The sequence below is a fragment of the Sprattus sprattus genome, assembly GCF_963457725.1.
Source record: "Sprattus sprattus genome assembly, chromosome: 19".
NCBI classification, from domain to species: domain Eukaryota; kingdom Metazoa; phylum Chordata; class Actinopteri; order Clupeiformes; family Clupeidae; genus Sprattus; species Sprattus sprattus.
This window is the reverse complement of record NC_137917.1, coordinates 25,300,672-25,328,171: the sequence shown is the minus strand read 5'-3', so window position 1 is coordinate 25,328,171 and position 27,500 is coordinate 25,300,672. Positions and strand designations below refer to the sequence as shown.

The 27,500-nt window shown below is 43.4% G+C and overlaps 2 protein-coding genes across 3 annotated transcripts in view; both read right to left on the bottom strand.

Annotated features, from left to right (window-relative positions):
* kcnn4 (potassium intermediate/small conductance calcium-activated channel, subfamily N, member 4) overlaps positions 1-15,214 on the bottom strand; it is a 35,685-nt gene extending 20,471 nt beyond the window's left edge. For both annotated transcript variants that reach the window (XM_080858655.1, XM_080858654.1), the window contains exons 1-5: positions 14,593-15,214; positions 8,976-9,071; positions 3,810-4,148; positions 3,173-3,339; positions 345-480 (exon numbers count right to left, since the gene is read on the bottom strand). In XM_080858655.1, coding sequence (XP_080714781.1) covers positions 345-480; positions 3,173-3,339; positions 3,810-4,148; positions 8,976-9,071; positions 14,593-14,988 — 1,134 coding nt within the window. In that variant the 5' untranslated portion in view covers positions 14,989-15,214. The remainder of the gene's footprint in view (positions 1-344; positions 481-3,172; positions 3,340-3,809; positions 4,149-8,975; positions 9,072-14,592) is intronic.
* A 2,631-nt stretch (positions 15,215-17,845) lies between these two features.
* On the bottom strand, positions 17,846-27,073 carry LOC308380312 (maternal B9.15 protein). The gene is made up of 5 exons (XM_080857611.1): positions 26,894-27,073; positions 22,779-22,959; positions 21,911-22,048; positions 20,475-20,799; positions 17,846-20,074 (listed from the first exon to the last, which is right to left on the bottom strand). Exons 2-5 carry the CDS (start codon positions 22,949-22,951, stop codon positions 19,871-19,873), a joined length of 840 nt encoding a protein of 279 aa, XP_080713737.1. The 5' UTR covers positions 22,952-22,959; positions 26,894-27,073; the 3' UTR covers positions 17,846-19,870.
* Between the last annotated feature and the right edge of the window lie 427 nt (positions 27,074-27,500).

Genomic DNA, 27,500 nt, shown 5'->3' with positions numbered 1-27,500 from the left:
GGAGTACACAGAAAAGGTAACCATTCAGATTCTGCCCATATAGCCTCAAAGCTCTCTCCTGCTCTCTCCAGTCTGATGGAAATTGCCACTGTACCAATTCAGATGAATCGTTTTGTTTGAATCAAGGGCGGCCGAATTACAAGGACATTGTACCAGGAAATCATTCATTCTTCCTGGAATACGGTTGAACGGTGCGGTAAACTCCATGAACTCTGACCTTGTAACAGTCTGTCTAGAACAATGTTGTCCAACCCCTTACTGGCATGCACTTGGACGGGTGAACCAGTTCCCTGACATAACTCTTGACCTGAGTGGTGCTGTGTGTCCCTCCTGAGATTCCTTACCATGAGGCCCGTGAAGAGGCAAACCACCCTGCCACATCTGGTCTCGGGGGACACGTCACCGTAACCAACCGTCAGGAAGGTGATGGCGGTGAGCCAGAGGGCCATGTCCATGTTGCCTGTCTTTTCCTGGACCTGCCTGGAGGGGAACAGGTACCAGAATCAGAATCAGAATCAGAATCAGAATCAGAATCAGAATCAGAATCAGAATCGGAATCAAAATCAGAATCAGAATCAGAATCAGAATCAGAATCAGAATCAGAATCAAAATCAGAATCAGATTTTACTGGCCAAGTTAGTTTGCACATGTACAAGGAATTTGTCTTGGTGCAGTGGCTCTCACTGTGCTTACACATAATACTCAAAATATACAACACAATAACGGATACCGTAGTGAAATGATGAGGGGTAAAAGGGCATAAAAGAATGCATTTTTCTTGTTCCTAAAAGATGACCTCAAAATGTAATTTTTCAACCGATGTGAAAGTGTTGTAACAAACAGACAAACAAACAAGGTTTTCCTTGGGTAATCATTAAAGACTTTTTTTGGCAAGTCTAAATTCTCTGAAAATAAGGGGCAACTTTTGTGCAGGTGGTTCCCGCATTTGGGGCAGTCTTCCTTCAGAGATTAAATCCGCAATCGTGAGAAGTCTTCCTTCAGAGATTAAGTGGGCATTCGTGAGAAGTCTTCTGTCAGAGATTAAAACCACACTCTTGAGCAGTCTTCCTTCAGAGATTAAATCCACTTCCTCTATTTTACAGATGAAAAGATCATTTTAAAACTTTTATGCCATTTTACGCCTCATCATTTTACCATCTGTCTTTTCCTACGTTATATTAAGCCTATTTGGATTATTTGATTATCTGATTATTTAGTTTTATTTATTTATTTCACTATTTATTAATGCTTTTATTTGCATTATGCTTTACTGTCTTTCTTACTTTTTCATTTGTCAGATTGTTTGATTATGTTCAAGTTCATGTTTTCATCAGCTTTGTAGCATCAAGTTTACAGCATTAACGTTTATAATCCTTTTTAGCAAGAAATCACCCCTCTACCTTATTATTATTATTACAGCATTAACCTTTATAATCCTTTTTAGCAAGAAATCACATGTGTATTCTGTGAAGAAGTACCACCCTCAAACGTTTTTCAGTGGTGGTGTGGTTTGGAAACAAATCAACTGATCAACTTGTGTTTCTGAAAATGCCTTTTCTACTCTGGAGAACGTCAACGTATTATTCCAGATATGATTTACACTTTTGGACAGTTTTAAATTCAAAAAGTGTTTTTGTCCAAATGAGGAAAATCTCTGAATCTCTGAATGTCTGAACACATGGGTTTTTTAGGCAGTGAAAGTGTATTAGCAGTTGGCACAGAGGTTCTGACTGGACCCCATGAACAACAAATCTTTTCTTAGACATCCTTTCCAGTCACTGGCCTCAAATTGACCATCAGAGGCATACAGCTGGCCGGGGCTGAGGTGCTGTGTGTGTGTGTGTGTGTGTGTGTGTGTGTGTGAGTCTGTGTGTGTGTGTGTGAGTGCGTGTGCGTGGCCCTGCGTGCGTGGCAGTGTGTGTGTGCGTGTGGGTGTGTGTGTGTGTGTGTGTGTTAGTGTGTGTGTGTGTGTGTGTGTGTGCGTGTGGGTGTGTGTTTCTAATCAGCTGATGTAAAAGCAAGTGCAAATGTCTGTGTGGCCATACCTGGCTACCTCCGTGAGCAACCTATGCATTAGCACAGATCTGGCTACCTCCGTGAGCAACCTATGCATTAGCACAGATCTGTACGTCTGCCCCGACGTCTGTCAGTGTGTGCAGTCTTTTCCACATGTCTCTGTTTCCTGTGTGCCTGAACATATGTGAATATATCCTGCGATGGCGATACGTCTAGGCAACGAAATGCCTGAACTATTGTTTGAAATCCAGGAGGTTGAAATATGTTGAAAGATGCCGCATTTAGATCTGTTTGATTAGATGTAGACAAAGATGTGGAGGCCCGGGGGAACTGTGGCTCAAACAGTAGCCCCGACCACATTCAGGATTGCACTCAAGGGAGGACACGGGTTCGAATCTGGTCTGATGCCATTTCTCCTGTCCACTCCCCACCTCTTCTCCCTGTCATTTCCTGTCACAATCTTCACTGCTCTGTCAATTAAAGGCATAAAAAGCCCATAAACAAATCTTAAAAAAAAAATTTTTTTAAAAGATGCGGAGGCCTGAACCTGAAGTCGAGTTCTCTCTGAGGAAGAAGCCGTCATGGCTGTTATCCCCTTCTCGCTGTGACCAGCAGCTTTCATTTACCAACTTGGTCTGCTAGTCTCTCTCTTCACTAGCCCAGCTAAACCATGAGCTTCAAGACAATTATTACCCAATTGTCCTGTTAAGGTGAAACAGGCAGAAAACAAACGTCACCCCGAAGGAGTCTACAGTTATTGATGAGTTTTGCGCATGCATTGACGTTTGTGTCCTAACTGACCGCAGAGTGCAGACATGTTGAGGTTTTTGACACACTGAGGAAACTGGAAGCTGCCACACCACACATTTAGCAAATAATAAGCCATGACTTTCGCAATATAACCCCTTGGGACATCCTCACAAGCAAGCAACACCATCCCTAAAGATAACTTTACAGCGATGCATAACCTTCCCTAAACCAATTAAATTAAAGAAGCTGTATGCACATGAGAATAATGGTTTTATTTTAACATTTGTATGGAACGTGTGTGTGTGTGTGTGTGTGTGTGTGTGTGTGTGTGTGTGTGTGTGTGTGTGTGTGTGTGTGAGTGTGTGTGTGTGTGTGTGTGTGTGTGTGTGTGTGTGTGTGTGTCTACCTCTCACACAGCGTGAGTGTCCAGGAGGCCAGGATCCAGAAGATGAGGATGAAGGCCAGCAGGGTGCGTGCGGGGTACTTGTTCATGAGCACCTTCAGCAGGAAGCGGAAGGAGAAGTTGATCTTGTTCAGCGAGCCGATGGTCCTGTACGAGGCGTTCAGCAGCACCTTAGGGGCGACAGTGGTACAGGAGGTAGAGAAGTCGTTTAGTAATGAGAAGGTTCCCTGTCGAAGCGTCCTTGAGCAAGACACTGAACCCCTAACTGCTCCTGATGTGCAGTGTGCCATCAGTGTAAAATGTGTGTACATCCTTGTAAGTCGCTTTGGATAAAAGCTTCTGCTAAAATGACAAAAAAAAAGAGGCGTTCAACAGCACCTTAAGACAGCAATAATCAGAAAGGAAATAAGAGTAGATTGTATTTTCGGACTGACAAAAATGTTTTGTTTTTAACTCTCTGTTTTTTGTTTTTTGCATTATTCACATTTAATGTAAATGTTGTTTTCTAAGTCTGTGTTTTGGTCACCAACATTGATCATGCTGTACTGCATTTTATAATTTGTATTGTAATGTTTTTTTTGCCTGGACCCCAGGAAGAAAAGTCTCCACTGGGATCTTTAATAAACTAAAAACTTAAAACCTTGCTGTGCAGCAGTATGGTCCTGTGGACCAGGTACAGCCTCAGGAACATCATGGCCGTCAGCAGGATCTCCAGGTCCCGCAGGGGCCCGAAGTTCCTCGTCGAGAGGCACAGCGGGGCGGAGAAGTTAGCGTGCGCCCTGTCGAGCAGCAGCTGGGGCGGCGAGGAGGCGCCCACCACTACGTGCTCCTCCTCCTGCTCCTCCTCCTCCTCGGGGCTCCACCAGTACGTGACCACCGGGTGGATGGCGCAGACCAGCAGCTCCAGGGAGATGCCCAGCACACGGGGTCGGGTCATGGCGATGCGCCAGTCCAGCTGATTGTGGTCGATGACAAACAGCTGTGGAAATCAATCAATCAATCAATCAATCATCAATTTTGTATAGCGCTTCTCTAGATACCCGAAGACGCTTTACAGAGGAGTCCAGTCCAGTCCAGTCATTCAGACACAGTCATACTGGTGGTGGTAAGCTACGTAGTAGCCACAGCTGCTCTGCAGGGAGATGGGGAGAAGAATGAGTGGGGGGAGTGACAGCGAGAAAGAGGACAAGCAGAAGGGAAGACACAGGGTAGCGACAAAGAGACGGATACAAACAAAATGGAGAGAACAAAGAACAGAGCACGACACAGAGGGAAAATATATAGTGGCAACAGCTCACAGAAACCAGGAAGAGAGAGAGAGAGAAACAGAGAAGTGTTAGCCCAAAGAAAAACAGAAATATAGACCACCATCATGCTTGCTTTGGTAGACCACAGGTAGCGATGATTAACTAAAACAGGGAGATAACTGGGAGACAGGGAGGCACCCAATGCAGATGAAGCTAACCAACTTGATAAAAGAAATGAGGACAAGCCCCTTTCGGGTAGAAATCAAAAGGCGGTCCCACCTTATCTCAGACAACACGTAAATATGAACTCAGCATCGGTCTCCAATGCAAATAGGTATGCAGGATTAACTCCTTTCGTACAACGCTGTAATATCTTATATATGCTGTTGGTTAACACTCGGACAGTGCATCAAAGAGACTCAAACAGAGCAACACAGATAACGAAATAAATATTAAATATTACATAAACTCTCTGTTGACCTCATATTGGCCAAATAAAAGTCAGCATTCAAAAGTTCATGGTTTAATATCTAAAACCTTGATGGCCATCTAGGGCAAATATTTAAATCATGTCGTGAGACGGACCAATGTTGTAAAACCACTGTAGTCTATGGACACTCCATTGCAGGACTCTAAGACGAGTGTGTGTGTGTGTGTGTGTGTGTGTGTGTGTGTGTGTGTGTGTGTGTGTGTGTGTGTGTGTGTGTGTGTGTGTGTGTGTGTGTGTGTGTGTGTGTGTGTGTGTGTGTGTGTGTGTGTGTGTGTGCAGCTCAAGTGGCGTAACATAATCATCACAGACCTCAAGTGCAGCAATGCTCAACCAAACCCAACATTGGTCAAGAAAAGGTTGCACAAATGCTTTGAATTCTGGCATGACTTGCACGTGGTTACTCGGGTACGGCCAAATCCATAATCCGGGCTTGACGCTCAAGGAGGTCACGGGTTCGAATCCGGCCCGATGCCATTTCTCCTGTCCACTCCCCACCCTTTTCTCCCTCTCATTTCCTGTCACAATCTTCACTGCTCCGTCAAGTTAAGGCATAAAAACCCCCAAAAACAAATCTTAAAAAGAAAAATGAAAGCACTGCTGCACAAGAGGACGGGGTGCCAGCAGAAACGTCACGCGGTGCCAGGGCCTGCCTCGTCGTGGGGGGAGCCGTTGACGCCCTTCTGGGGGTTCTAGGCGTCGCTGCACCAGGCCGGCATGAGCGCAGAGCCCCTCTCTCTACATGGAGTGCCACAAGAGCCTCGCTGGAATTCAGCATGGGACAGGTGGTGCACAGGGGCTTGGTGGAGGCGCTTAAGGGATTGGGGTGGGGGTCGGGGTCGGTGTGTGTGTGGGGGGGGGGGGGGGGGCAGCACTAAGAGGGTGGGGTGGGGTGGGGTGCCTGTGGAGGGGTTGTGGGAGGTCAGGGTGAGATAGGGATCATGTAGAGGCAGGTGATGTGTTGGCAGACGGTTTTGGGAACATGTGTTTAGCCACTCAGCATGCGTTCCACAGGCTGAGGAGCTCAGCTCTACACACTGCAGCATACTATGATATCATAGGACGCTTCAAGCTTGACACAACTTTAAAATAAAATTGCAATATTGTTGTATTGTTGTATTCTATTTTCCTCTTCACAGACAATATAGGTTTCTTGTGACACCTCTTGTGCATCTTACATATCCTTCTCCTTCTCTAGGATAAGACATATTGCTTTGAGCAAAGAAGTAAAAAAATACAAGCCTACAATTCCAATTCCATAATAGAATAGAAACATCATAAAATCGAATCAGGGACGCCTACAGATCAATTTATGTTTTAGAGAGTCACAGCAGAAACCACGGCACTAATGTGTTTTCCAGCCCAAAGTATATTAAAATCTCGAAACTCCTGCACATAGAGCCCAAATCAGCCCGGCTATATACGAGGAGGTGAAATGACCCCGACCCCCCTCCAGAAACTGCCCCGGCCTTATCTCTACACAGCATTCACAGCAGCTATCGTCCTCCCTCTGGTATGTCTGCTGGAAGCGTCCCAACAGCCATTACAATCAGTCCTCTCCGTCGAGGTGGGTCGTTCCTGGCAGAGCCTCCCTCACTCGCTCATCTGGCTGAGGCCCTGCTGCCCCCCTGTCCTCCCTTTACTGAATGGCTTCCCAGTGTTTATACAGCACCACGCTGGACCAAAGGTATCGTCACAGACACACCTCTGCCCCTCTCTCTCTCTCTCTCTCTCTCTCTCTCTCTCTGTCTCTCACTGTCTCACGCGCACACACACACACACACACACACACACACACACACATACACACACGCGCAATTTTATGAGTACACGCGCAACATCTGACATTCACAGATCTGAAACCCTTGAGTTTGGCATGAAGAGAAGCTGGCTGGCATGGGAGCAGTGGGTGTCCTTAGTGTTGGGTTACAGCACCTTCTCCCGATCTCTTGGTGCACACACACACACACACACACACACACACACAGTCACACACACACACACACACACACACACACACACACACACACCACACACACACACACACACACACACACACACACCAGCACCTTCTCCCGATCTCTGGCTCTTGGTGCAAGGACATGATATTACAGCACAGGGACTAAAATAAGCCCAGCAGATCGCCCCTGCAAAGACCCTCAGGCATCGCATCGCATCTCGTCTCATTTCATCTCATCGTGTCTCATCTCATCACAGCTCGCTGACAGCAGGCTTGACCAAACGCAAGGAAGTCTCCATAACATTAAATTAGTTTAAGTGAATAACCACAACATTATATTGTTGGAATCCTCCACTATGGTTAAGAGGGTGAACTCTGAGAAAACTATGAGAAAAAACTCTTAGAAAACTGTGATATATGTGACTTAACTTACACTCTTGCAAACTCTTTGACTATTATAAGAAACACTGGCCAACAAAAGTACGATCAATTACAGGATGTTGCTTAGGCATAATGCTTTTTTTGTGAGGTTTCTCCAATTCAGTGATTGTGCTTTGCACTAACTTGCTTACTGGCAAGAGCAAGCGTTTCTGTGATTTGCATCAGACAGTTCATGCCACCCTGTGAAAGGGCCTATTTAACTTACTACTAAAACATGCCAAGCGTGATACTGACTTCCATTGATGAGAGGTCTGTGTGATTCATCAGCTTTTGTGAAAGTGAAAGTGAGGTGAAAGTGAAGTGAAAGTGACTCTATGGCAGAGGTGGTGACACACACACTCCGAAATTCCACCTCTGCATTTGACCCATCCAGGGAAGTGACACACACAGCACCCAGTGAACACACACACACACAGCACCCAGTGAACACACACACACACAGCACCCAGTGAACACACACACACAGCATCCAGTGAACACACACACACACACACAGCACCCAGTGAACACACACACACACAGCACCCAGTGAACACACACACACAGCATCCAGTGAACACACACACACACACAGCACCCAGTGAACACACACACACAGCACCCAGTGAAGACACACACACACACACACAGCACCCAGTTAAGACACACACACACACACACAGCACCCAGTGAACACACACACACAGCACCCAGTGAACACACACACACACAGCAGCCAGTGAACACACACACACAGCACCCAGTGAACACACACACACAGCACCCAGTGAACACACACACACAGCACCCAGTGAACACACACACACAGCGCCCAGTGAACACACACACACAGCACCCAGTGAACACACACACACAGCACCCAGTGAACACACACACACAGCACCCAGTGAACACACACACACACAGCACCCAGTGAACAAACACACACACAGCACCCAGTGAACACACACACACAGCACCCAGTGAACACACACACACACACACACAGCACCCAGTGAACACACACACACAGCACCCAGTGAACACACACACACACACACACAGCACCCAGTGAACACACACACACAGCACCCAGTGAACACACACACACACACACACACACAGCACCCAGTGAACACACACACACAGCACCCAGTGAACACACACACACAGCACCCAGTGAACACACACACACAGCACCCAGTGAACACACACACACACACACACACACAGCACCCAGTGAACACACACACACAGCACCCAGTGAACACACACACACAGCACCCAGTGAACACACACACACAGCCCCCAGTGAACACACACACACAGCACCCAGTGAACACACACACACACACAGCACCCAGTGAACACACACACACAGCACCCAGTGAACACACACACACAGCACCCAGTGAACACACACACACAGCACCCAGTGAACACACACACACAGCACCCAGTGAACACACACACACACACACACAGCACCCAGTGAACACACACACACAGCAGCCAGTGAACACACACACACACACACACAGCACCCAGTGAACACACACACACAGCACCCAGTGAACACACACACACACAGCACCCAGTGAACACACACACACACACACACAGCACTCAGTGAAGACACACACACAGCAGCCAGTGAACACACACACACAGTTAGTGTAGCACCGCACTCACCCTGACATCCTTATAGTGGAAGACTATGATGAGGACGAGCAGGCAGCCAGTTGAGATGCTGATGGCGCTGCTGATAGTCAAGGCGTACACTGAACCCTGGGAGACACAGAAACACAAGACTGATATCAAAAAAACTAAAAAAACAGAGAAAATAAACCAAACCAGTCAAGAAAAACAGGGGAGGGCTTCGCTGGGCCCACAAGACACCGCTCGGCTTTCAAAGCCTTTCCGCTCCGTGTTTCCCAGTAGCTGGGGCAGATAGCGGAATTTTGTGACCTCGAGGCAAAGATCCGCACCTCTGCACCGGTTTGGGGCGACAACTTTCACTGGAGCCGTGCTTGGGAATGGGAATGGGAATAATGGGAGCGCCTGGAAAACATGGGAGCGCAGGCACGCACACACGCTAGAGTGAGCGAGAGAGAGAGAGAGAGGGATAGAGAGAGAGAGAAAGAGAGGGAGAGAGGGAGATAGAGGGAGAGAGAGAGAGAGATAGAAAGAGAGAGAGAGAAAGAGAGAGAGAGAGGGAGAGAGCCGTGCCAAGCACTGACTGCGCATATGGCTGCGCCTTCACCAGGACTTTACAAACTGCCAAAAATCTGGATGGAGTTTGAAGAGATGCGTGTGTAACAACCCATTTCATCGCTCCCTAATGGCACTTCTGTACATTCCGTGTGCACACAGCTTGAGATAGATGAGTGTGTGTGTTATACATAAATAACCCACTCCCTTACGTCCCTTACACATGTGCACAAACACACACACATTATGACAAGTGTGAATCATTAGCTGTGTAGTAACATACTCACAGAAGTGATCTCCACTTTAAACAGAAGTGAAAGGAGCAATCGTGCATTTTGGGCACTTATTTTTACTTAGTTATTTTTGCTTTAATGTAATTAAGTCTAAACTAGCCGATAACAGAACATCATTTGCCTACTCCCATGCTGTGACTAAAGATAAGGGAGTTCAACACCACACCACAAGAAGTGGCAGTTTCTTCTAGTGTCAGTAAACACAGTGTGCAGAATGCAGAAAAACACCATACTCAAACTACAACACAATCAGGGATTAGGATTTGTTACCAGTTGTCAGTGCCAAAGTCATAGACTTTGTGTGCGGTGTTGAAAGTTGTGTCCACTTTCACATCAAGCCAGTTTGTCTTTCCTTTGTCACCAAATCAGATTGTCAGTGAGTGCAGAAGTATTAGGTACATAGCATCTGATAGAGATCTTAAAAGACGTTTAAAAAGTACATGATAACTGAATCATCCCAATGTCTGCTGAGAAACAATTGTTAATCACTCTTTACTCTGCAAGGCCTTCTTGTGCCAACACGCACACTGAGAGTCAGAAATCACTACTGTGGGAAAGTGTTAATTAGAGAATACATCCCAAACTTGGTCAGACACTTGCTTGTTGTGGTGGTGTGGTTGATACGTCATTTCCTTTTTATTTATCCCCTGGAAAATCTGTGTGTCTTTACAAGTGTTTACAAAGTGTTTGTAAACACCCCCCCCCCCCACCCCCAAATGTTGTCCTCTTGTTAGCCGTATTGTGTTACCTCCTTGTATGAAATGCACTGTACAAATAAAGTTTGATTGAATTTGATATGATTTGATTTGTAATAAGGCATCTCATGGATTAACTCCCATTGAAGGAGAACCTCTCAGCGTTGTGCCCTGGTGTGAGGCTGTATTGTGTGTGAGACATGTTTGAGGTCCTGGCCACTCTGAAGTGCTGTGTCTTTGTGAACATAATAGCTTACGACAGAGGCAACCTGTCCAACCCTGAATTCATTTTTTTAACCCTAAATACAAAAATATATAACAACAATCACAAATTTGCATTGTAATCAAAAGAAAAACATTATGTCCTGAGGTAAAATGTTCAGTTTAAAAGTCTCCTCAAGTTCAAGTTTATTATCATATACTCATAAACAGCATTTATCAGTAATTAAATTATTTGTGCTCAATGTCCGTCACAAATAAGAAAATAAATAAATTAAATACTGGAGAATGGAGAAAAAGGGTAGAAAAAAGAGAAAAAAATGAGTAGTGCAAAAAGATAGTTCTCCTGTGAATGGCGTACCAATGCTCCTGCGCTAAGCTGAGGATGGGGAGCTGCCAGGGGCGCAGATAGCAATGGGAATGGGGGGGCACATGCCCCCCCCAGATTCATAGTGACCCCGCACGTCCCCACCATTCAGTTAATAACTCTGCACAGCTGATTAGGCGATGTTAGCGTCCCCCCCAGTTTAAAAATCCCATCTGCACCACTGGGAGCTGCTGATCTAAAAAAGGACTTGCTAATGGCCGTCTCGCCATTTAAATGAAGAAAGGTGTGTTGTTTGTTGCCATGACGTCGACTTGCACTCCTGATGTAACGTCGCTGGAAGGTTTAATGGGGTGATAGTTTAATGACAACTAAGTTTACAGTGTAAAAGATACTAGTAATTGCAAAACGTCAGTCTTGACGACAGGAAACTTCAACACATAAAGGTATGTTCTGACGTGCGTTGGCAACATACATTGTTTTCCGCAGTTTCACTGTCAATATTTTCAGTGTGTCTAATTTTAGAAGACTCCGGGATACTTGACTAAATTGTTGTAGACTACCTAGACCTTCCATCTTTAAATAACAAACAGATCAGGCAAGATTTGAATGAGGCGAACGCATTCACACCATGCAGCTACTGCGGATGAACCATTAAACTTGTTGCGCTCGAGGCTCGTACTTGAGAGTCGAAAACCATGATGAAGGGGAGACTGGGGAAACATGAGGCAGGGGGTAAGTGTCCCCATCACCTGAATAAAGACACAGTAGGGCACACAGTTTCTATCATTTGACCAAGTTTAGTTTGCATTCTCCATTTTCATTTTGCAGTGGAAGAAGGAACCATGTGGACATGGCATTTGTCACAAAAGAAGTTTCTTTTATCTTTTTTTATGTTCTGTATAAATAGTCAAACATTAAAAACAATTATACCAGATATGTTGATGAACTGGCAGTGTGTAAAAATGTGAGAGAATTATTAAGTGTAACCAGACTAAGCACTCTTCCCCAAAAAGTGGCTGTGGGGCAAAATAAGACATTTTAGACAGCTGCAATGAAGCCTACAACAAAATACAGATAAAGGCTCCATAGTAATGTGTTTGTAGCCCTTGTTTCCATAGTAATGTGTTTGTAGCCCTTGTTTTTGTTTTTGTTTGGAGGTGCAGAGGCATCATTCCTGTTCTGTCATTTTCAATAGCAATTTCTAGACATACTGTATGTCATTGGCTACAAAATTGGATTATATGGATATTCAGAACATTATGGGGCATGTTGGTGTTATGTTTACACGCTAAAATGCTTGCTATTATGCCAAACATACAGAGTCTAGAGTGAAAAACAAATAATCTGTGGATGTTCCTCTGAAATATAAATCCATTCAATGTAAGACTTTTGTTGTCTATTTCTTAATCCTTAAGACTTGGCAAACAATCTACAGGTTTCAGAACTGCAGACCAATTAGATGAATCATTACTTAAAATCAGCAGAATGGGGAACATAATTATCAATAATTATATAATGAATTATACTTTAAAGATCTGATGTATACAATGGTTAGTAACAGTTTTCTCAGATGGCTCAACTCACCCTGTCAATTGGATCAGCTTACCCCTAGCATTGGGCAAATTGAGACACTGCGTTACACTGCTAAGGTTTCAATTGATGGCCCTCATCCTGGACTTGAGTCATCTGCATTAGTTTTATTATGGTCTCACATTCTCTTGGCTATGGGTTGACTTATGTGAAAAACGTCTCAACTTACCCCACTCTCCCCTATACTAGGTCTATCACTAGCAAAGCAAATTGCAGGCACACTTGATCCCCTCTGTTCCCATACCTTCATATATAAGTGTATATCATGCTATTCATCAGGACTGATTTTAAGGCTACGCTCTTTATCCAAAAAGCTGCTGACTTAAGGACAAATATGGACCTAGACAGGTACACTTCTGAGTCAGAAGCTATAACTGTAACACAGTGTGTTACCTACCGTGATTACAAATGGTTGTGCAATTAACTCCAGACAAATTTCTGTGGTATGTTTGTGGGACAACACATGAAAATTAACACGGGTGCTTGTCTGCCCCTGAAGGTCAACCCACGAATCCATCGTTCAAACAAGCACTAATTATGCACCAAATGATGTGGAAAGATACACTAGGACTGCAAATCAGGAGGGGGGAGCAAAATGTGGAAAAACTTCCATAAATAGCCAGTTTTCCTGCATAACCTGGTTTCCAAGAAATGTTATTCTTAAATCCACGGTCACGCCTCGGGGGCACAAGGCGGCTACTCCTTTGCATGCAAATTAATTTTTCTCCAAATTGCCCTAGAAACGTTTGAAACAACATACGCATTTACTAAAATAATTGATGGAAACTGAAGACGTTTATACTAATTTGCTAAATCAAGATAATGTATAGGAAAATTCAAGCAAAGCTAATTAGGTGCCAGTGGTTGAGATGCTGGAAAAACATCTCTGGTGTGCATGTGTGCGGAGGATTGTCTGCCCACAACAAGCCGCCCCTTCCCACAACAAGCCTACCTGACCAGGATTAAAGCAGTCAAAGCTTGTGGAGGAAACGCACTTTGTTAGTTGCATTATAACATTATATTATTAATTTTTTTATATATTTTTTCCCCTTTCTATCACTGACCTAAACATTTGACATGCACTTGCTGGTGCTTCCAAGAATATTCCCTGTCAGTTCGTTTCACGCATTCTGCATGATTCGTCAAATGCTATTCTTTTGGGCCTACTATGACGTACTGGCCTACAGTGTGTACCAAGTTGTGCAGTGGTTGTTTTATTATTTTTTTTCTCACACAGTTTAAAAAGGCATTTGTCACCTGCAGAGAAACCATGCATTCAGTCCCCTGCCCTGAGTATACAACCGAAACAAAGTTATCTCCCACATGGGCCTGGTGTGAGCGAACTGTTTGACAGTACACAAGATATCTGGTTTCCTGTCTTAGTCACCATCAAGTGAATTACTACAGTAGCCGGCCTGTCATCTGACGTGTACACAGCTAGGTTACACTAATTGCTTAGGCTGCGATTGTTGGTGAAAACCACCAGGTTAAAGGGAAACAAGGTCGCTCAGCCTAAAATAGCGCATAACATCGACAAGGATTTCCTATGTTTTAGTACCCCAATCCAAGGAAGGACAACTCTGCCGGCGTGTTTGATGTTGACGCTGTTGACCAGGCATGGGATCGCAGAATGCAGGCCTATTTTATAGCATTGTTATGGTTTAGAAAGGAATTGATATTGTGAGTTTATTAATCCATCTAAAAAAGTTATGCGTGTTTTGTCATCTATCATCCGTGTTAAGTAGCATCACTTTGTGGCATTGTGAATGGGCAAGGAATAACGGCTAACAGTATTTGCTCTCAGGTGACAAGCTAGTGCTAGTGTAAATACAAATATCTTCAACGTTTTAGCGATTTATTTAAAACACCACACACATAGGCTACATTTACTCTACAAGGTCAGGTAAATGGCAGATAAAATTGACACAGTTGACTATATAGGCTACATTGTGACATAAGTGTATCTCACTTACCCGTTGATAAACGACAGGACACAGCTCATTGTGAAGAATCATAAGTGTTATTCCAAACACCGCGGTGGCAAGTGCCCACGCACCCAGGCGCTTTTTTTCTTCCAGCAAAAACTTTCTGTTCCTTAACCTGTACAGATTTTCGCCCTCGATTGGACTAACTTTCTTACAGTGACCATAGGTCAGCGGAACGGTGATCTCTGTGTCGCCGCCGTTGCGTTTAATCAGACCATCACAATTCCTCTCGTCCACTTTTGAGTCTGGGCACAGGTTGCTGTCCGTCATCTCCATTGCTCGCCCAAACCGACTATCCGTACTGTCCCTCCTGTCGTCCTCCTCGGTTGCTTCGTCTTCCTCTTGTCCTTCGGTCGCGCTTTCCCTCCGATTACGAGAGGGCATTGCACGTGTGGCGAACAGATCGTCAAGCTCTCCGGCTGTTCTTCACACATTAAAAAAGCGGGACGGAGATCCAGAGGTGCGCACCTTCCCAAAGTTCTGCGTTTGTGACTGACTCGCTCTAACTGTGACGCGTACTAACTGCCTGTGCGTTTTACAGGCGCTTTCGCCTATTTGCTATGTATGTAAGTTTGCTTTCAGAAGGAGCTTGACAGACATGTCACGCACTTCTCCCTGGTGCGTCTGTTTTCTCCTTCGCTTAAACGGAGGGACAACCACAAGGAGGAGGAAGTCACAGCGTGTGTCCGTCATTCTACTGAAGTACTGAAGAGATGGAGATACCAATCCGTCGTTTACTGCTCTCAGAACTAGGTTATTTTCATTTCCCTCTTAACAGATGTCGAGGGCTGGCCGGTTTGTTATCACAACGGACCATGCGTCATCAAACACAAGTAGAGATATTCAGTGTAATAGTTAGAAGTTAATGTAGAGCAATATGTTAAATAAATAAATTGCATCATGCCGTTTCAAATAGGATACGACATGATGCATAGTACACCGAACCACAAACCTGCTGATAATAAATTACAAAAATATGAGATTGGTTAGTTTAGATTGCCATTGTTATCTAAATGATGAAGTTCAATAATTTATAGAGGCCCATTTTGAGGGCCCAATTATCAGTCCTTATTTAGTCCTTTGAACAGTCACATGGAGTGCTGTTTCATATTGATTAAATGAAGGCTACCTCAAGGTAACATGTCGGTGTGCTTGTTTCCACCAGATGTTGAAACATTTTCTATCAGACACCTGTTGTCACAAATCTCAAAATCACATAAGATCAGAGGAGGAGACCTGATCATTATAGACCGAGTCATTAGGATTTACTGTTAGCTTAGATTTAATCAATACATCGTCTGCCTGATGATAATAATACCTAATTGTCACTGAGTATGCTCCCATGAAATGTATTTTTGACTGTAAGGTCATGATGAGATCAACTATGCTAACTCAACTTGAGGGGACCATGTACAACCATTAGCCATCTCAAGAAGGACCTCTTATGGATGAAAGCGGCAGTGCAGCGTGCATGTCTAGTTTTACTATAATAAAATAGAAAAAAAGACTACACTATTAAATCTGCCAGTCAAAACCAACAAGACAAATAACTTTTGTCAATAATGACAGCAGCATGGCACTAACTGATAATCAGAATCATTGATCATGTGTGTCAACAAGAGAAAGAAGCGGCATCCTATAAGAAGCCGCTTTAGATACTTGGAATATGCACAGCCCAAAGTCAAGCCACAAAGTCCCTAGTTGTTGAACATCATAGTTATTGGGGCCTTGCACTTGGTAGCACCGGACTCACAACTCCTTCACAAAGAATGAGGAAGAAAATAAATAGTAACAGAACAAATGCATTTCATTTAATCAAGAAAGTGTCACTTCTTGAAAAAGGATCTTTGAGAATAGTCAATGTATCTAACTTCTAACTCTAAAGGGGTTTCCTCCACTAAGAACCCCAACAGAAGAAAAAAAAACACTCAAAAAGAACAGAACACTCCTGTCCGTCCCTGACCAAGACGGATGGTTCACTTGGTCCCCGGGCACTTACAAGCTGCCCACTGCTCTCCTGGGAGGTCCTGGAGACAGGACGGTCCAGGATGGGAAAAAGGCAGAGAATAAATTCACTGCGTGTGTGTGTGTACGCGTCCTGTGGCACCTCCATATATGCACATGTGTGTTGCAGTGCGTCGTGTGTGCCATTAACACCTGACAATTATTATTATTATTATTATTCCTAACTACCCAATTCACCAACCTTCCTCCCCCCCTGAGCTGTCTCAGGTTGACTCTGGAGGAACTACGTAATGACCTTGGGCCATGTGACGCAGCCCCCCCCACCCCCCCGTGGATCCTTCCGTCAGGGCATCCTGTCTGACTGATACTGACGACAGTGACCCTGCTCTCACGTGTTCAGACCAGCGTTTATGCCAGTGCATGTGTGTGTGTGTGAGAGAGAGAGGATTGTGTGTGTGTGTGTGTGTGTGTGTCTCTCACGCTTTCAGACCAGTGTTTATGCCAGTGCATATGTGTGTGTGTGTGTGTGTGAGAGAGAGGATTGTGTGTGTGTGTTGTTTGTCTCTCACGCTTTCAGACCAGTGTTTATGCCAGTGCATGTGTGTGTGTGTGTGAGAGAGAGAGGATTGTATGTGTGTGTGTGTGTGTGTCTCTCACGCTTTCAGACCAGTGTTTATGCCAGTGCATGTGTGTGTGTATGTGTGTGTGAGAGAGAGAGGATTGTGTGTGTGTGTCCCTCACGCGTTCAGACCAGTGTTTATGCCAGTGCATGTGTGTGTGTGTGTGTGTGTGTGAGAGAGAGGATTGTGTGTGTGTGCGTGTGTGTCTCTCACGCTTTCAGACCAGTGTTTATGCCAGTGCATATGTGTGTGTGTGTGTGTGTGTGTGTGAGAGAGAGAGGATTGTGTGTGTGTGTGTGTGTGTGTTTGTGTGTTTGTGTCTCTCACGCTTTCAGACCAGTGTTTATGCCAGTGCTCACACAAACAAGGCCATGGAGTCCACTTATGGACCTATCGTCACAGGGTTAAATATCGGCATGCGCGTGATATCGGCTACATTCGCGTTATCATGTTATTCTATTATTAAACTTAACATGCTCAGGTAGCAGGTTACTTTTTGTTTGTGTGAGTATTTCTGAGGTTGTAGGACAGTTTGTGATGAGTATGTGAAGCACCAATGAAAGAGTCATAAAACATTGCTCATATTACTTTTATATTAAAAAAAGATTAATAGTGATTGAGAACATGAATAAATGAATAATAGCATAATGCCTTCCAAGAACAAATTAGAAAAAACATTTCAGATCACTGAAGTCACAGACTTTTTTTTTCTTTGAGAGCTGCAAATAAATAAGCACACATATCAAAGATCAAGCAAACCAAGCATCTTTAAGGGTGCAGTGAAACATGAACAATACATTAATAATATAATAATAATTATTAATAATAAATTATTAATATTATTATAAATTATTAGGAATTAATGATAATGAATAATAATTAATAATCCAGGAGAATACATTGACTGGATCTCAGGGCCAGAGCCAAAAGCTTTTTTACATTAAAGTGCACCCTTATCACCCGCTTGAAATGAGCCGTTATGAAGGGGTTTGTAGAAAACACCTAGAAAGTCACAGCTCCAAACATGAGCACCAACTGCTTTTAAAAACCCATAAGGAACATTAAAAACACCAGAGTTTCATAGAATCAAAAGATAGTTCAAAGATAGCTGTGATCCATTTTCTGAAAAGTGATCGGAGGAGATTTGCAAGTGACAAATCTAAGCAGTTCATCAAGTCTACAGTACTGTACAAAGCTTGTGGCTTGGAAACAAACAACATCAACATGCATTTGTATTAAAAAGAGAGCCATACATAGATACAGTGAGATGATAAATGTTAAAAAGGTGAGTGCACCATATTGGCATCTTCAACAACACCTTTAAAGTTCAAAGTCAAGGGAGTACAGACACATCTTCAAATGTTAAGAATTGCTAATTAAGCAATGACGATGCCCATCAGAGACTGTGAATGCTAATCTTAGATCATTGGCTACTAAATGGCTTTGAGGTGTGCATAGCACCACCAACATTAGATTACATAGAAACACACAAGTTTCATCAACACAGCGCATTTCAGCACAACTGTTCTTCGGTTAGTTTTTCCCAGGAAAAACGTACAGATTTTGAATGTAAATCACATTGATTATTCTCCTGACAGCAGTTAATCACATTGACAGGAATTGCATTTATACAGTACAAACAAATATTGTGCGAAGTGTGTGTGTGTCTGTGGCTTATCCAAGTGTGTGTGTGTGTGTGTTACATTATATCCATCCTTTGCATTAAACATTGAAACTCAGAAATAGAAGAAAAATACTCTACACACAAAGCTCATTTGTACAGAGGGAGAAACGCCTAGGTGCTACGGCTAAGTGTCCCTGAGACCGCTGCCAGAACTAGGATAGGCACTGCAAAGACTATTCTCTGGAAAACTAAAAACAAAAAGTCTCAAAGGAAATATATTTACCGTTCACCACCAGTCAATCAGTCTCTTGTACTACTTATGAAGAACACTGGAGGGCGCTCTGACATGCTGCAAGTCATCCATTTCGCTTTGGTCTGTCAACAACCTTGTCTCTAGGCCTTTATATCACATTCTTCAAGAGTGGCTTTTAAGTGCAAGGTTAGGCCTACAGAACAAGCTGCATTCCTCATTTGGTTGCATAGAATAGACCCAGTCTTTGTGTTTACAACGCTGGTATACTGGATGATTGTAAATGTATCCTTAAAAGTTCCTACCATTGTAGGATAAGGTACATAAGACCTTAACATTTAACATTCATTAAAAAGAAAACCACAAAACATTTGTCCACTGTGTGACCTTTAAGTGGCTGTTAGACATTTAAGTCTGTGGTAACAAGGCTGGAAGGTCAACCAGCTGGTTTGAATAGCTCTTCTGACTCAACATATTGATGAGTTTACTACAAACATTGTGTAACGTGAATGTATTCTGAAATGTGTGGAACTTTCCAACTGGTAATCCCACCATAGACGCAAATCCAAAAGGTGTAAGAAAAGGAAGAAAGAAAAGTGTAAAAATAAATATTTTCATATTAAAAACGTGTTTTGTTAAAGACATTTTTTTTCTCTTCTTCCTTTTTTAAAACAGGCATCGTGTTTGAACCCCTTCCCCCCAAAAAACAGATATATGATTGTGATTTCATTGCAAAACAACTGTACAGTGGTATTCGTATAAAAAATACCCGTCCTGTGGGGGGGGGGGGGCTGGGTCAGGTGCTTATCACCTCACTGCACCCCAGGGCTGAAGGGTGGCGTGGGGCATGATGAACTGGGGTGGGTGCTTGGGCAGCATATAGTAGCCCAGCATGGGGGTTGGGGGGGGCCCACACACCGTCGTCAGGAACACGGGACCCTTCTTCTTGTACTGGGGCCACATGGGAGCCGGGTGGTAGAAGTACTGCAGTCCAGGAACCTGGGGCTGGGGCTGGAAGAGATGAGAGACAGGGTACAGTCAACGGGAAAGCTGTAACGGGAACGTTTTAACGGGAAAACTGTAACGGGAAGGTTTTAACGGGAAAGCTTAAACGGAAGTGAAGGTCTTGGACATCAGTCATTTAAATATGAGGTTCAGATGCGAACATGATTCACCTCCATGTTGCTGTTCAGGGTGTATTTCCCAAAAGTGTAATTTAACCAGTGTGTAAATGTTAGAGAGACTGCAACCGTTTGATGATAGAGAGACCATCATTTTAAACACAGTCTCCAAGATGGTCGCTTAACAAACACTTTCGGGAAATGCAGACATTAAGTTTAGCTCAGTTCTGTTCAGTGCCATTCAAAGGGGGACACATGTCACTCTGCTGTATAGTGAGCCTTCTATATACCTGAGATTTTGGCATCCTGCGCGGCACACGTAGCCTCTCCTGTCCTGTCCTGGGCCTCATAGTGAGGACAATCTTCTCTTCAGCCTTCACCTTCTTTTCCTCCTGCTTCCTCCCTCTCTCCTTCCCTTCCTCCTCGGCGTCGCTGGAGGCCTCGGACCCGCAGTCGGACGAGCTGGCCGAGTGGTAATCTGAGGTGTCTAGGTTTACGAGATCAGAGGGGGCCACGCGGCCATCTTTGTCAACTTTGACCCTTTGTTCTTCCTCGTTGTTCTCCTCGCCCTTGCTGAAACTGGCCACGGTGAAATACCGGCAGTTCTCTCCCGACCTAAAAGGGTAAAGAGAGAGAGATTAAAAGAGAGGAAACCACACTGACAAATGACACCGGCCCCCCACTGAAAGACTATTAGGGTCCTAACAGAAAATAAATGGTGTTGAACAACCATCAACGGCAGCAACAACACACAAGTGTTCATCCGTGTTATTGATGTAACTGGAGCAGGTTCAACTGCATTTCACCGTGCTAGGGTTCCCCTTTTTCTAATGCCACATAGAAAATCATAGTTGGCCTCACTGGAATTCAAACAGCGTAGACATGCACAATGGAAATGGATGGAAAACTTTATCGGGCCATCTTCATACACTACCTATAACAATCAGATTTTGTGGGCGGACCTTCCAGTATGCACTTCGGCAAGGACAGAATAACGTTTTATTTATAAAATATTTATATACGGCCACAAGCCATAATTAACCAAAAACAGGTGGACTGTCATAACCATAATCACATCATCCATCATCTACAAGTAAAATGTCATGTAGCTGTTGGCTTATGCAGCTTCCCATGTGACAAGACAAGCTTAAACTTGCTGAGGCAAAACGCTGAGCAATCAAGTAACTCCTGTAGGGAGTGTGTGTGTGTGTGTGTAGGGAGCAAACGGTAGTCTGACATTCATGAGCATATGGCAGCCAAACTTTCTCTGTACTTGGAGTGCAAATGAGCACATGTTTCAGAGTGCAAATTTCATTACAAGTTTTAGGCCCAAGAGATTCAGAAGTAAATAAATAAAACAATCTTGTCTGTAACCCAAGTTGAAACTGGAGAGTTTGAACTGCTTCCTCCCTCTGAACCAATCACGCACTCTGTTAATACCCACCGGTGATTTCATTGGGCAGTCTGATTGGGTGACTGTCCTATTACTCAATCAAAGAGTGAGTCACTGCCCTGTGGACATGCAAGACACAACACTGGTGTTATTCTGTCTTACAGTGAGTCGCACTGTGAGTCAGGTGTGACGTAAACACCTGTATGTGGTTGTGTTGTGTGTGTTGTGTTGGCATGTATGCACCTGTCTGAGCACACACTTACTGTAAACACACGCCCCGAGTGTGTGTGTGTGTGTGTGTGTGTGTGTGTCCCAGTGGAGAGGGAGACTCACCGTACGCACACCTCCAGAGGGTCGATCCAGAGTGTGATCTCGCGGGGTAAGCCCAGCTCGGATGGACGGATCTCGCTCTCCTCGCAGGCCCGCTGAACGCAGTCATCGCAGGGCGACGCCACATTCATCCTGATGCACCTGACAGGAGTAAACACAGACAGACAGTTGGTCCAACCAATCGACACGGTGCGAACGATATCCCGAGTGGTGGAGCTGTGACTTGATTTATCAGTGTTGATTATATATTTAACAGGGAGTGACATATGGAAGGATGTCAAAATGCTAAAATTCCAAACAAGCCAGGACTAATATTCCTGCCATTTGGAACTTTCGTGGTGCATGATGCCAAAAAAAAAAGAGTAAACAAGAATGAGAGCATTCAGAGAATGCAAACCTCCGCCTTGTGACCTTGACCTTTGACCTTGACATCTGAAAATCTAATCAATTATTGCCATTATATTATCCAATCTCCCCACAAAGTTTGATGGAAATCGGTCCATGCGTTTCTGCGTAATCCTGCTGACAAACAAACAAACAGACAGACAAACAAACTGGGGCGAAAACATAACCTCCTGGCGGAGGTAATAAGATTTAAAAGCAACCAGCATGAGTCAGATGAAGTTGAAGCTTTATGTGACCTCACTCTTCACAGCAATTCCACATTTTTCTTCCACCACTCATCTAAAGCTTCTACAGTGAAGCATGAGTAGGATAAAAAAAAAACTGAATCTCTATGTGGCCTCAATCTTCACAGCAATTCCACATTTTTCTTCCACCACTCATCTCAAGCTTCTACAGTGAAGTGCACTTCAGATATTAGAGCCATGCCAGTCAGAAGCGTCCTAACCGGCCTAGTCTCAGATCTTACCTGAATGCTTGGCCTTTGCTGGGGTTGTCGGGGTACCAGTGGTCTGTGAATTTCTCACACAGCATCTTTTGGAGCTTATCTCCGAAGAGCTCTGCTTTCACCTTGTCCACACGGCCTCGCTCTAAAGCGAGCCGCTTCAGGAAGTTCACCGCGGCATTCACCTCCCTCTTCATTTCCTAAACTGCAAGAGGAAATGGATACGTTATGGAATGGATACTTGAAAGGATGTGTTTCATATACATAATGGGTTTTAAAATGTAGGGTCCCACAAAAGGCCAATGCCAAAATGCTGTGGAATGGACTTTAGTTCAGCTATTTTAATCATGCACTTTTGTCCAAGACTATTCATACAACACTGAAGGACATTCCTAAATCAATATTTTGTGCAATAAATGATGGTCTTGCCTTCTTAAGAAAGACAGGTTTCTACGGTACCAGTCAAAAGTTTGGACACACCTATAAATAAGTGTTTTCTTTACTTTTATTATTTTCTACATTGTAGATTAATACTGAAGACATTTAAACTACGAAAGAACACACATGGAATGATGTAATAAACAAAAAAAGTGTTGTTATCTATCACCTAGAAAATAATAAAAGTAAAGAATAAACTTCTCACAAAATGAGAAGGTGTGTCCAAACTTTTGACTGGTACTGTATATATGTGTATGGGCAATTTGAATGTCCTAAATCAGTATCCCTCTCCTGTGAGGTTCCACATCTGAAGCCCTGCAGCCGGGGCCTCAAGCAGAACTGATCTCTGCCTGGAGGCCTAGTGTGGGGCTGTTTTTCCTCTGCCTGGAGGCCTAGTGTGGGGCTGTTTTTCCTCTGCCTGGAGGCCTAGTGTGGGGCTGTTTCGCCTGTATGCAAAAGCACCCGCAAAAGAGCTGTGATGAGCACAGATAACACCTGCTGCTGTGATGAGCACAGATAACACCTGCTGCTGGGTGGGGAACACACAACGCAGGTTGCAAATGTCCACTGCCAGGAGTTGGCATCAGATTGTATCCTTTGTAAGCTCAGAGATGTATGCAGTGTTGTAGGGACCAAAGGTTGAGCCTGGGGACATATTTACATAAAGTAGAGTCGTTTGCATATCGAGAAGCTATTTTATCCCATGGTTTTAGAGAGGAAGAGGAGGAGGCTTTCTTTGATTTGGAATTTAAGTTTTGTTTTTGTTTTTTAAACAGATTCCGTGAATTCAAGTTGGCTAATAAAAGGTGCTTATCGGAAGCGGGTATAATCATAGAAGTTATCAAAAAGATTGAAACTTGTATTAACATACTAATTATCAAAAAGATTGAACGCAGTCAGGCCACATTTGAAGTAAGAATCTCTTTGCTGATTTACATTTGTTCTTACATTGTGAGCTCTTTTCATGCTGATGTTGCAGAACACATGTGTGACGTTTGGATAAAACTGGAAGTTGGGTCTCACAAGTCATGGGGCCTGGTAGAATACCCTACTCTATACGTAGGATTCTGTTTGCTTACTGTGAAAAATATCACAACTGCAGTGACTGACAACATTCGACAAGATTGCAAGATGCCAGACAAAAGCCACAAGGCATGATCTGTTCCTGATCTTGTGAGTTTGTTTTTTTAGTAAATGACAAATACTTGCATCACTCAGAACAACTTGAAAAGAACCTCCAGAGTAAATAAAGGTGAGATAACAGTTAGAAGTAGACTAGTTCTATTTAAGCACATTAATATCAATAAATGTAATGTTTATATACAGTTCCAGTCAAAAGTTTGGACACACCTTTAATTATTTTCTACATTGCAAATGAATACTGAAGAAGTTTAAACTATGAAAGAACACACATGGAATTATGTTCTAAACAAAAAAAGTGGTATCTACCATGTAGAAAATGACAAAAGTAAAGAAAAAAACTTCTAAAAAAAAGAGAAAGTGTGTCCAAACTTTTGACTGGTACTGTATATCGTCACATTCTTGGCCATATGCTCATTTGCGGTTTCTTTTAATATGACTGCTATGACTTTTATTTCTGCTTCTCTCTTTTGTATTTGAGTGAAACTTGACAATCGCTGGTCTTTGTGCAGGCTAAGGTTACCCCACCACATCCAACCACAGACCATACCCAGAACAGGCCTACAAGGTCCTTTCTCCCTCGAGGACAATCTGTGCCTTGAGGTTTGCTTTGTTTTTTTCAGAGTCCATCTGTCCACAAGACAGTTGAAAAACATCAGCCTTGAGACAAGGCCTTCATCTTGGCCATGTTTGTCCCGTTTTGAAGGTAGCAGCACTATCTTGTTTTTGACGTAATAGAGAAGCAATTTATTCAAGATAGTTCCGCATGCTGGAATGCAGCCACCATGAGCTTAATTTGTATCAGTCTACGAAAACTTTCCAGTTCGGGGAAGTACAACTAAGCACAATATTACAATACAGTCACTGAAATCTTGGAACTTTTTATAAATAATATAACAAATTCACTTAAGACTGACACAGTTTGGTTTAAACTAATTCAACAAGGATCCTGGAAGTGATGAAACACTTGCAGTAACGGCAAAACAGCTACCCAAGGCTGAGTCATCACTTTGTTGTGGGTGACACACCTCGGATGAATCCAATACATCAGACCACTCCAGCAGACCGAGGCCAGACCCTCTAATTTACGACCACTAAGGATGTGGTCTAGGCTGGATAATCTGAAGAGTCTTTGTAGTAGTAGTTTGTGTGTGTGTGTGTGTGTATGTGTGGGTCCATCATCTGTGATATATAATATATAATGTAGGGTGGCTAAATGCCAACTGGAGTGTTTTATGGTGCTAGTTATCACCTATATAATATATAACCAGCATAAACTCATGAATGTTTTTTGGGTGAAAAACTTAGGAACTGCTTTAGGAGATGTTGGTGTCTACTGTTCAGCCACTCTTAACTAGGCACATTAAAATGTGCACAGATGGGGTGGGTGTGGGGTGAACATTTTTAAGCACCAAAGCAAAAGAGGATTATTTCCAATAGAAGGAGAACTTCATCACGTACTCATCTTAAATAAATCATGGCTTTATCAAGAACAATGCTGTTTCAATTTGAGTGCATCAGACTTTTAATACTAATAAACCTTGTGGAATATCTCTCAATGCTTGTCTCAGCCCTGGCATGGTCAACATTTTGTTCTTCGGCCAAAGTAAAGTGACCTGACACAACAACCTGACATTTCTAAATTAAAGTTTCGGTCACCTGTAACTTTGTTTGTGCCAAACCAGGTGGGTCAATAAGCCCACTTCACGATTTGAATAGGCAAGGCGACTTCCACCACCCCCCACCAAAGTTACAGACCAGTTAGACAAGTTGGGCCACGCTGCTTCTGGTGCAAGAGGCCTGACAGACAAACAAAGAGGAGCACGCACGAGGCGATAACAAAGTAGCCACTACCACACGTCACGTGCTCAGTGAAGCTCGAAACTATGTTTTCAGTTCATAATTTAGTTTTCACGTAGCAAAAGGAAAATACAGTTGTGCACAAATGACATTTCGGACGCACGGAAGCAAAGGTTTGTACTTCAAGATAAAAGATTAGATATTTTCCACTGGGTTCTCAGCAGCGTTGCTATTTCCGCGTGGTGACGGCAGTTGCTTGTTCTTGTTGGCTAACCCACTGCTGTTTTGAGAGAAATTTGGGTAGCGGAAATCCCCAAGCTAAAAAAGGCACACAATTGTCTACCCAAAAGAAGAGAATTGGGGGTAACTTTTATATTACCAGACAGACTTTCTTTGTTTTAAGTAGCCCCGAAGAATTAACAACATACGTTGGTCTTTGGTCCCTAAACAAAGTTAATATTTTGTCCACACCAGTAGGCACAATACATTGTATTTCTTATTTGTTTCGTAAATGACATGTAAATAGCCTTCAACAAATGTTACGTCGCATTAAGTTCCACATAAGGGCAAAAACGTACTTACAAGTTAAGTCAATGCCTTAATAGGCAACGATAGACAACCAAACGCTTCAGTAGTTGTTGATTACGTTAGCTTCCAACTATTTAAACAAATTATATTTAAACTAATTAACATTAGTAAAATATAAGCTTACAAATAATTAAAGTGGTTATAATTATGACAGTTAAGATAAGGGGACTTACCAATACTATCCCAGGTGATATAAACAGAATCCACAAATAGCGTCAACACTCCAGTTGTTTCTGGCTATTTTCCTTAAATATTGCTGAGCGAATTATTTGTGTCTATATGAACATGCTTCCTTGTTCAGTTGTACAGTCAAAGTGGTCCACGTTCTGCTTTTTTGCGTTGGTGTTGGCGAGTCGTTGCATTACCGTCAATGACTAACATATGACTCACTTCCTTATTCAGAGAGCGGCCCGCAGCCCATCCTACTACTGTGATGACGACACACCACTACAGTCCTTAAATGGGTAGTACCGCCTTACGCCATCACGCAAGATTCAGCCTACACGCAACTATTAATTTACGGAATGACAGCACGTCAGAACAGTTTATGTTTTGACTTTTGCATGTTACTTTCGCCGTTTGGTGTCCTATAATACACATGTATGTTCAAAATCGTACACTGATGTATGCAACACAATGACACAAAGTTCTGCTGTTTACACTGCAATCTGAGTCGGCATTGCTAGATCTGTTGCTATAGCTTTCCAAACAAATTCAGAACCTGTTGATAACGTCAATTACATGTAAGATCATCAAACCTATGCATAAGACCTTATCTCA

Bases quoted from the DNA above. Each gene is read 5' to 3' on its own strand.
- LOC308380312 (XM_080857611.1), bottom strand. From the start codon at position 22,951: ATGAAGAGGGAGGTGAATGCCGCGGTGAACTTCCTGAAGCGGCTCGCT. The intron at 22,049-22,778 runs GTAAGATCTGAG...TACTCCTGTCAG, and splicing joins AGCAAAGGCCAAGCATTCAG to GTGCATCAGGATGAATGTGG. The intron at 20,075-20,474 runs GTATATAGAAGG...CATCTCTTCCAG, and splicing joins GCAGGATGCCAAAATCTCAG to CCCCAGCCCCAGGTTCCTGG.